At 45.3% G+C, this 11,170-nt stretch overlaps 2 protein-coding genes across 35 annotated transcripts in view; both read left to right on the top strand.

The window, feature by feature from the left end:
* The first annotated feature begins 58 nt into the window (after positions 1-58).
* Positions 59-4,674, top strand: LOC115195243 (uncharacterized). Its single transcript, XM_029755019.1, has 4 exons — positions 59-64; positions 2,528-3,301; positions 3,340-3,474; positions 3,513-4,674. The coding sequence occupies exons 1-4, from the start codon at positions 59-61 to the stop codon at positions 3,573-3,575; spliced, it is 978 nt and encodes a 325-aa protein (XP_029610879.1). The 3' UTR covers positions 3,576-4,674.
* Positions 4,675-6,452: 1,778 nt separating this feature from the next.
* The window catches only part of phex (phosphate regulating endopeptidase homolog, X-linked), a 27,021-nt gene continuing 22,303 nt past the window's right edge, over positions 6,453-11,170 (top strand). For all 34 annotated transcript variants that reach the window (XR_003878654.1, XR_003878655.1, XR_003878631.1 and 31 more), the window contains exons 1-5: positions 6,453-6,697; positions 8,052-8,108; positions 8,180-8,341; positions 8,426-8,509; positions 8,633-8,859. Coding sequence is in view for 4 of the 34 variants with exons in the window: in XM_029755056.1 (XP_029610916.1) it covers positions 6,574-6,697; positions 8,052-8,108; positions 8,180-8,341; positions 8,426-8,509; positions 8,633-8,859 (654 nt within the window). In the remaining 30 variants the exon portion in view is untranslated. The remainder of the gene's footprint in view (positions 6,698-8,051; positions 8,109-8,179; positions 8,342-8,425; positions 8,510-8,632; positions 8,860-11,170) is intronic.

Below are 11,170 nucleotides of genomic sequence, written 5' to 3' on the forward strand. Positions count from 1 at the left end.
TGAAGGTAGACTCACACAGACACACGCTGTTAGAGATCATTTTATGCAACCCATGATCATGGGTGTGAGTGGGAGAGAGAAAGTGGTTTAAACACTTTCTCTCTTTAACATGCATGAAACAGTAGAATGAACAGGAGAAGTGAATGTCTGTGAGAGTGAATGAATTTGAGTGTGAATGTCTGTGAGAGTGAATGAATTTGAGTGTGAATGTCTGTGAGAGTGAATGAATTTGAGAGTGAATGAATGTGTGTACAGAACAGAAATGCAAAAGTGCACAGTATGTCTAATTGTCTCTATTTGACCTATATCGACCACTGGGCCTCTCCAGTAGTGAACAGCCTTCAGACATATTGTATACTGGATCTAGTGGAGTTGTGTTCTTCCTGTCAGACATACTGGATCTAGTGGAGTGGTGTTCTTCCTGTCAGACATATTGGATCTAGTGGAGTGGTGTTCTTCCTGTCAGACATATTGGATCTGGTGGATTGGTGTTCTTCCTGTCAGACATACTGGATCTAGTGGAGTGGTGTTCTTCCTGTCAGACATATTGAATACTGGATCTAGTGGAGTTGTGTTCTTCCTGTCAGACATATTGAATACTGGATCTAGTGGAGTTGTGTTCTTCCTGTCAGACATATTGAATACTGGATCTAGTGGAGTGGTGTTCTTCCTGTCAGACATACTGGATCTAGTGGAGTGGTGTTCTTCCTGTCAGACACATTGAATACTGGATCTAGTGGAGTTGTGTTCTTCCTGTCAGACATATTGAATACTGGATCTAGTGGAGTGGTGTTCTTCCTGTCAGACATACTGGATCTAGTGGAGTGGTGTTCTTCCTGTCAGACACATTGAATACTGGATCTAGTGGAGTGGTGTTCTTCCTGTCAGACATATTGAATACTGGATCTAGTGGAGTGGTGTTCTTCCTGTCAGACATACTGGATCTAGTGGAGTGGTGTTCTTCCTGTCAGACATATTGAATACTGGATCTAGTGGAGTTGTGTTCTTCCTGTCAGACATAATGAATACTGGATCTAGTGGAGTGGTGTTCTTCCTGTCAGACATACTGGATCTAGTGGAGTTGTGTTCTTCCTGTCAGACATAATGAATACTGGATCTAGTGGAGTGGTGTTCTTCCTGTCAGACATATTGAATACTGGATCTAGTGGAGTTGTGTTCTTCCTGTCAGACATATTGAATACTGGATCTAGTGGAGTGGTGTTCTTCCTGTCAGACATATTGAATACTGGATCTAGTGGAGTTGTGTTCTTCCTGTCAGACATATTGAATACTGGATCTAGTGGAGTGGTGTTCTTCCTGTCAGACATATTGAATACTGGATCTAGTGGAGTGGTGTTCTTCCTGTCAGACATATTGAATACTGGATCTAGTGGAGTTGTGTTCTTCCTGTCAGACATATTGAATACTGGATCTAGTGGAGTGGTGTTCTTCCTGTCAGACACATTGAATACTGGATCTAGTGGAGTGGTGTTCTTCCTGTCAGACACATTGAATACTGGATCTAGTGGAGTGGTGTTCTTCCTGTCAGACATACTGGATCGAGTGGAGTGGTGTTCTTCCTGTCAGACATATTGAATACTGGATCTAGTGGAGTTGTGTTCTTCCTGTCAGACATATTGAATACTGGATCTAGTGGAGTGGTGTTCTTCCTGTCAGACATATTGGATCTAGTGGAGTGGTGTTCTTCCTGTCAGACATACTGGATCTAGTGGAGTGGTGTTCTTCCTGTCAGACATATTGAATACTGGATCTAGTGGAGTGGTGTTCTTCCTGTCAGACATATTGAATCTAGTGGAGTGGTGTTCTTCCTGTCAGACATATTGAATACTGGATCTAGTGGAGTGGTGTTCTTCCTGTCAGACATATTGGATCTAGTGGAGTGGTGTTCTTCCTGTCAGACATATTGAATACTGGATCTAGTGGAGTGGTGTTCTTCCTGTCAGACATATTGAATACTGGATCTAGTGGAGTTGTGTTCTTCCTGTCAGACATATTGAATACTGGATCTAGTGGAGTGGTGTTCTTCCTGTCAGACATATTGAATACTGGATCTAGTGGAGTTGTGTTCTTCCTGTCAGACATATTGAATACTGGATCTAGTGGAGTGGTGTTCTTCCTGTCAGACATATTGAATACTGGATCTAGTGGAGTGGTGTTCTTCCTGTCAGACATATTGAATCTAGTGGAGTGGTGTTCTTCCTGTCAGACATACTGGATCTAGTGGAGTGGTGTTATTCCTGTCAGACATATTGAATCTAGTGGAGTGGTGTTCTTCCTGTCAGACATACTGGATCTAGTGGAGTGGTGTTCTTCCTGTCAGACATATTGGATCTAGTGGAGTGGTGTTCTTCCTGTCAGACAATGAATACTGGATCTAGTGGAGTGGTGTTCTTCCTGTCAGACATATTGAATACTGGATCTAGTGGAGTTGTGTTCTTCCTGTCAGACATACTGGATCTAGTGGAGTGGTGTTCTTCCTGTCAGACATATTGAATACTGGATCTAGTGGAGTGGTGTTCTTCCTGTCAGACATACTGGATCTAGTGGAGTGGTGTTCTTCCTGTCAGACATATTGAATACTGGATCTAGTGGAGTGGTGTTCTTCCTGTCAGACATATTGAATACTGGATCTAGTGGAGTGGTGTTCTTCCTGTCAGACATACTGGATCTAGTGGAGTGGTGTTCTTCCTGTCAGACATTGAATACTGGATCTGGTGGAGTGGTGTTCTTCCTGTCAGACATATTGAATACTGGATCTAGTGGAGTGGTGTTCTTCCTGTCAGACATATTGAATACTGGATCTAGTGGAGTGGTGTTCTTCCTGTCAGACATATTGAATACTGGATCTAGTGGAGTGGTATTCTTCCTGTCAGACATATTGAATACTGGATCTAGTGGAGTGGTGTTCTTCCTGTCAGACATATTGAATACTGGATCTAGTGGAGTTGTGTTCTTCCTGTCAGACATATTGAATACTGGATCTAGTGGAGTGGTGTTCTTCCTGTCAGACATATTGAATACTGGATCTAGTGGAGTTGTGTTCTTCCTGTCAGACATATTGAATACTGGATCTAGTGGAGTTGTGTTCTTCCTGTCAGACATATTGAATACTGGATCTAGTGGAGTGGTGTTCTTCCTGTCAGACATATTGAATACTGGATCTAGTGGAGTGGTGTTCTTCCTGTCAGACATATTGAATAATGGATCTAGTGGAGTGGTGTTCTTCCTGTCAGACATATTGAATACTGGATCTAGTGGAGTGGTGTTCTTCCTGTCAGACATACTGGATCTAGTGGAGTGGTGTTCTTCCTGTCAGACATATTGAATACTGGATCTAGTGGAGTTGTGTTCTTCCTGTCAGACATATTGAATAATGGATCTAGTGGAGTGGTGTTCTTCCTGTCAGACATATTGAATACTGGATCTAGTGGAGTGGTGTTCTTCCTGTCAGACATACTGGATCTAGTGGAGTGGTGTTCTTCCTGTCAGACATATTGAATACTGGATCTAGTGGAGTTGTGTTCTTCCTGTCAGACAGTGAATACTGGATCTAGTGGAGTGGTGTTCTTCCTGTCAGACATATTGAATACTGGATCTAGTGGAGTGGTGTTCTTCCTGTCAGACATATTGGATCTAGTGGAGTGGTGTTCTTCCTGTCAGACATACTGGATCTAGTGGAGTGGTGTTCTTCCTGTCAGACATATTGGATCTAGTGGAGTGGTGTTCTTCCTGTCAGACATATTGGATCTAGTGGAGTGGTGTTCTTCCTGTCAGACATATTGGATCTAGTGGAGTGGTGTTCTTCCTGTCAGACATATTGGATCTAGTGGAGTGGTGTTCTTCCTGTCAGACATAGAGGAATGCCAAAGCTATTTAGATTTTCTTTCTCCAGTGAGTGGTTAAAAAGAAGACGTGGAATCCAGTGTTGTCCTATCAGAGAGGAATCAAAGGTTTGCTTTTTAGTTAGCTATGCGATAGTATTGTGTGGGCAATGATGGGACCAAGGTTTTTATTATCAGGTCACATGGTGTAAAAAAAACTCCTGGCCTTAGGGAGGATGAAAAGCCTGTCAAACTCCAGCAGCTTTGTACTTGTTCATATGAATTATATTTTAAAGAAGGACTAGTGGGGTTTCCTATACACAGGGAAAGCAACATGATTGGACAATAAAACTCACAGGGCTGATCTTGCTTTATCCAGGATTGTATCGTGTAGTCCAGGCCCTATGCAACTGTAGGCCTAATTAAACATGAACTCAGTCTGCTTTTGTGTTTATTGATTCATTGCAGTTAATCATTTAGGATTGAAAGGTCTAGGTAGCCTAGACAGCCCAAGTTTGAAGAAATTACCAAATTTGATCCCGTTCACATTTTCTCACAAATGGGTTATAAATACACGTTACCGATTGGTTTACCCTGGCCAGAGGGACATCTAATAGAGCCTGCTAGGCTGCAGCTGCTGTTCTTAGTAGCAGTTGATACGACTGAACAATAATCCAGCATGTCAGATGGCTGGTGTTTATGAATATACTGTCGGCTAATACATTTATCGAAGAGTTTTTGCTTGTGTCTGTCAGGAGTGCAGCACTCCGATGTGAAGGGCAGAGGTATTGTGTGCGAGTTGACAAATCATCCGGCAAATCGGTCTACAAAACAGCACTTTGCTCATCATTTTAACATTTTGCGTTGATATATTTTCTTAAACTAAATCAAACGTGTGGGATTGGAAAGTGATGATGCCGCCTCACCACACATTTTCTGGTGGCCCTGAATGGAGTTGTTATAGACGAGTACGGGAGCGCAGCTAAATTGCCTCAATTAGCGGCACCACATTAGCTAGCTGACTACTGTAGCTAGCTAGCTTCTCTACAACAATTTGATGCAGTCAAGAAAGATACTACCAGATGGTATGATAGAACCTATGACAGCAACAAGTTTGTCTAACTAGTGCAAGTCAGTTTGGCTACTTTGTCTCTCTTTCCCTCTGTCCCACACACAGACTGTCACACACACAGACTGTCCCACACACCCTCTGTCCCACACACCCTCTGTCCCACACACAGACTGTCCCACACACCCTCTGTCCCACACACAGACTGTCCCACACACAGTGTCCCACACACAGACTGTCCCATACCCTCTGTCCCACACACCCTCTGTCCCACGCACCCTCTGTCCCACACACCCTCTGTCCCACACACCCTCTGTCCCACACACAGACTGTCCCACACACAGACTGTCCCACACACAGTGTCCCACACACCCTCTGTCCCACACACCCTCTGTCCCACACACAGACTGTCCCACACACAGACTGTCCCACACACAGACTCTCCACATGGTTCCATCAGAAGGTGAGGAACTCTCCACATGGTTCCAGCAGAAGGTGTGTAACTCTCCACATGGTTCCAGTAGAAGGTGAGTAACTCTCCACATGGTTCCAGCAGAAGGTGAGTAACTCTCCACATGGTTCCAGCAGAAGGTGTGTAACTCTCCACATGGTTCCAGCAGAAGGTGTGTAACTCTCCACATGGTTCCAGCAGAAGGTGTGTAACTCTCCACATGGTTCCAGTAGAAGGTGAGTAACTCTCCACATGGTTCCAGCAGAAGGTGTGTAACTCTCCACATGGTTCCAGCAGAAGGTGTGTAACTCTCCACATGGTTCCAGCAGAAGGTGAGTAACTCTCCACATGGTTCCAGTAGAAGGTGAGTAACTCTCCACATGGTTCCAGCAGAAGGTGTGTAACTCTCCATATGGTTCCAGCAGAAGGTGAGTAACTCTCCACATGATTCCAGCAGAGGGTGATTGAGCTGTCTCTGGTAAGTGTCTCAGGGGAGCATAGAGGGAGGGGAAATGTGGGAAAGATAAAGAGGGAGGAGACAGAGGGAGGGAGGGGGAGTCCACTTTGAGCAGGAGAGTCAGACAGAAGTAGGTTGAACCACAGTTTGGAGAGGATTATGGCTAGAGAGAGATACGGAGGCAGAGAGAGAGTTACGGAGACAGAGAGAGAGTTACGGAGACAGAGAGAGAGTTACGGAGACAGAGAGAGAGTTACGGAGACAGAGAGAGAGTTACGGAGAGAGAGAGAGATACGGAGACAGAGAGAGAGTTACGGAGAGAGAGAGATGTACGTAGTCCGACACAGTGAGAGAGAGATAAAGAGGCCGACTCAGTAAGAGAGAGAGAGATACGGAGGCCGACACAGTGAGAGGGTGGGAGAGAGAGAGACATACGGAGACAGACACAGAGAGGGAGGGAGAGAGACATACGGAGACAGACACAGAGAGGGAGGGAGAGAGACATACGGAGACAGACAGAGAGGGAGGAAGAGACATACAGAGACAGACAGAGAGAGGGAGGGAGAGAGACATACGGAGACAGACACAGAGAGGGAAGGAGGGAGAGAGACACAGAGAGAGGGAGGGAGAAAGAGAGACATACGGAGACCGACACAGAGAGGGAGGGAGGGAGAAAGAGACAGAGATAGATTTGGAGACGGACAAAGAGGTGGCTGAAAGTGAGGTAGTGTGTGCGTCTGTTTTGATTGGAGACATGGAGATGGAGCATCTGGGTGTGTGTGTTCCTAAACCAGAACAAGGAAACAGTCGTGTCCTAAAGGCTGCGCTGGCCGCATGTGTGTGTTTCTGCATCGCTCTGCTGCTTGCTGTCATACTGGGTGAGTAGACACACTACTGTTTTACACAGAGTTATACACACAACCTCTTTCCCTGACTGAGTTTAGTCTTGGAAAAAGCTGGTGTTGCAGTAACTGGAGTGGTTGAGGGAGGCGTGTGTGTGCGTGCGTGTGTGCGTGCGTGTGTGTGAGGGTGGGGTAGAAGTGGTAACTATTATGTCCTTGTTGTATGAAGCCAACATTTTTGTGGTGAAATGTTGTTTTAATGATATATGTTTCTGTAGATACAGTACACACACTCCTGTCTCTGGTCATGCAAGTGAATAGACAATGGCTATTTTATTTAATTTGGTTATTTTTAAGGTGTGTGTGTTTGGGTGTGTGGGTGTGTATGTGTGGGGGTGTGTGTGTGTGTGGGGGGGAGTGTGTGTGTGTGTGTGTGTGTGTGTGTGTGTGTGTGTGTGTGTGTGTGTGTGTGTGTGTGAGCTATATGTGTTATTAAAATGGAGTCAGCTTTCTCCATGACACTCAAAGCGTAAACAGCTGATGACTGTGTGGGGGGGGGGGGGATTCTCAGGGCATGGGGGACACCATACAGGGAAGCTGATGACTGTGGGGGGGGGGGATTTTCAGAGCATGGGGGACACCATACAGGGAAGCTGATGACTGTGGGGGGGGGGGATTTTCAGAGCATGGGGGACACCATACAGGGAAGCTGATGACTGTGTGGGGGGGGATTTTCAGAGCATGGGGGACACCATACAGGGAAGCTGATGACTGTGTGGGGGGGGATTCTCAGGGCATGGGGGACACCATACAGGGAAGCTGATGACTGTGTGGGGGGGGATTTTCAGAGCATGGGGGACACCATACAGGGAAGCTGATGACTGTGTGGGGGGGGATTCTCAGGGCATGGGGGACACCATACAGGGAAGCTGATGACTGTGTGGGGGGGATTTTCAGAGCATGGGGGACACCATACAGGGAAGCTGATGACTGTGTGGGGGGGGATTCTCAGGGCATGGGGGACACCATACAGGGAAGCTGATGACTGTGTGGGGGGGGGGATTTTCAGGGCATGGGGGACACCATACAGGGAAGCTGATGACTGTGTGGGGGGGGGGGATTTTCAGGGCATGGGGGACACCATACAGGGAAGCTGATGACTGTGTGGGGGGGGGGGGGGGTTTCATGGCATGGGGGACACCATACAGGGAAGCTGATGACTGTGTGGGGGGGGGATTTTCAGGGCATGGGGGACACCATACAGGGAAAGAGTGAGAGAGAGTTCAGGTGGTAGTGGGATTGTTTCAGGACATACCGTATGTCTGTTTATGATTGTGTTTGGGTGGGGGGGTGTGTTGTAATCTTCATCAGGTCTCATCCTTTTCCTCAGTTTCCCAGAGAGCCAATCAGGATGTCTTCTGCTTAACTCCAGAATGTATTGAAGCAGGTAGGCCCCACCCACCTTACAGGAAATTGTTGCATGTAGAATGTTGCAATCAGCTTGTAATGTGTGTGTAGCTGGATCTATCCTCAGTAAGATGGACCAGGCTGTGTCTCCCTGTGATGACTTCTATGGGTTCTCCTGTGGTGGCTGGCTGAGAGACAATCCTATTCCTGAAGACTTCTCTTCATACGGCGTCTATCCTTGGTTACGCCAACACGTTGATATCAAACTCAAAGGTGAGAGAGAGAACATGATGAGCCCATACACACTCTCATACGCTGACTCCACTCCCCCACCTCTAAATGTTGTCTGAGTTGTAGACTTGCTGGAGGCTCCATCAGACTCAGATGAGATAGAAGCTGTCAGGAAGGCCAAGGTGTTCTACCGCTCCTGTATGGACGAAGGTAACCTACAACCACACACACACACACACACACACACACACGAGGAAGCCGAGATGTTACATGAAAAACAAGTGCTATAGTGGTACAAAGTGTGTGTTTGTGTCTGTGTGTCTCTATGTGTAGCTATATTGGAGAAAGTGGACAGTGGTCCTCTGTTGAAGCTTTTACAGCAGCCTGAGTTCCACTGGCCCGTCCTGGGGGAGGGGCTTGAGGGGGAGTGGCTCTGGTCACCAGGACGATGGGACCTGCTGCAGACATTGGCTCAGATTAGGAACCAACACAGCAAGAGTGTGCTGATTCGCTTATACATCGCCCCAGATGACAAGAACTCCACCAGCTACATAATTAAGGTGCCCCCCGACTGAATGTGTGTGTTTTCAGTTTGACTGTATAAACCAAGACAGCTCCCAGCCTTCTGTAAACATAGATAGCATTAACTTATTATCATGTAGTTGGACTAGGCCTTGTATAACTTACCATTCTGTATAAGGACCAAGCATGGTATATCATACACTGCATTTGAGGAACAATGGGAAAGTTATTCTGCTTTGAAAGTTGATCAACATGTAACCCCACTTTTAAGACAATGGACCAGGCCTTGTAATAACTTATCATTCTGTAGTCGGGCCAGGCCTTGTATTTACTTATCATTCTGTAGTCGGGCCAGGCCTTGTAATAACTTATCATTCTGTAGTCGGGCCAGGCCTTGTAATAACGTGTCGTTCTGTCTCTGTAGTCGGGCCAGGCCTTGTAATAACTTATCGCTCTGTCTCTGTAGTTGGGCCAGGCCTTGTATTTACTTATCATTCTGTAGTCGGGCCAGGCCTTGTAAAAACGTATCATTCTGTAGTCGGGCCAGGCCTTGTAATAACTTATCATTCTGTAGTCGGGCCAGGCCTTGTAATAACGTATCGGTCTGTCTCTGTAGTCGGGCCAGGCCTTGTAATAACTTATCATTCTGTCTCTGTAGTCGGGCCAGGCCTTGTAATAACTTATCATTCTGTCTCTGTAGTCGGGCCAGGCCTTGTAATAACCTATCATTCTGTAGTCGGGCCAGGCCTTGTAATAACTTATCATTCTGTAGTCGGGCCAGGCCTTGTATTTACTTATCATTCTTTAGTCGGTCCAGGCCTTGTAATAACTTATCATTCTGTAGTCGGGCCAGGCCTTGTAATAACGTATAGCTCTGTCTCTGTAGTCGGGCCAGGCCTTGTAATAACTTATCGTTCTGTCTCTGTAGTCGGGCCAGGCCTTGTAATAACTTATCATTCTGTAGTCGGGCCAGGCCTTGTAATAACTGATCATTATTTATCTGTAGTTGGACCAGGCCTTGTAATAATGTACAATTCTGTCTCTGTAGTTGGACCAGGCCGTGTAATAACGTGTAATTCTGTCTCTGTAGTTGGACCAGGCCTTGTAATAACGTATCATTCTGTAGTTGGACCAGGCCTTGTAATAACGTATCGTTCTGTCTCTGTAGTTGGACCAGGCCTTGTAATAACTGATCATTATTTATCTGTAGTTGGACCAGGCCTTGTAATAATGTACAATTCTGTCTCTGTAGTTGGACCAGGCCTTGTAATAATGTATAATTATTTAGTTGGACCGGGCCTTGTAATAAGTCATCATTATTTATCTGTATTTGGACCAGGCCTTGTAATAACTGATCATTATTTATCTGTATTTGGACCAGTTCTTGTAATAGGTTATTATTCTGTAGTTGGACCAGGCCTTGTAATATCTGATCATTATTTAGCTGTAGTTGGACCAGGCCTTGTAATAGGTTATTATTCTGAAGTTGGACCAGGCCTTGTGATAGGTTATTATTCTGTAGTTGGACCAGGCCTTGTAATAACTGATCATTATTATTCTGTAGTTGGACCAGGCCTTCTAATAACTGATCATTATTATTCTGTAGTTGGACCAGGCCTTGTAATAGGTTATTATTCTGTAGTTGGACCAGGCCTTGTAATAACTGATCATTATTTATCTGTAGTTGGACCAGGCCTTGTACTAGGTTATTATTCTGTAGTTGGACCAGGCCTTGTAATAACGTATAATTCTGTCTCTGTAGTTGGACCAGGCCTTGTAATAACGTATCGTTCTGTCTCTGTAGTTGGACCAGGCCTTGTAATAACTGATCATTATTATTCTGTAGTTGTACCAGGCCTTGTACTAGGTTATTATTCTGTAGTTGGACCAGGCCTTGTAATAACTGATCATTATTATTCTGTAGTTGGACCAGGCCTTGTAATAGGTTAGTATTCTGTAGTTGGACCAGGCCTTGTAATAACTGATCATTATTATTCTGTAGTTGGACTAAGCCTTGTAATAACTGATCATTATTTATCTGTAGTTGGACCAGGCCTTGTAATAACGTATAATTCTGTCTCTGTAGTTGGACCAGGCCTTGTAATAACTGATCATTATTTATCTGTAGTTGGACCAGGCCTTGTAATAACGTATCATTCTGTCTCTGTAGTTGGACCAGGCCTTGTAATAGGTTATTATTCTGTAGTTGGACCAGGCCTTGTAATAGGTTATTATTCTGTAGTTGGACTAGGCTTTGTAATAACTGATCATTATTATTCTGTAGTTGGACCAGGCCTTGTAATAACTTATCGTTCTGTCTCTGTAGTTCGACCAGGCCTTGTAATAACA

The sequence above is a fragment of the Salmo trutta genome, chromosome 6 (assembly GCF_901001165.1).
Source record: "Salmo trutta chromosome 6, fSalTru1.1, whole genome shotgun sequence".
NCBI lineage: Eukaryota > Metazoa > Chordata > Actinopteri > Salmoniformes > Salmonidae > Salmo > Salmo trutta.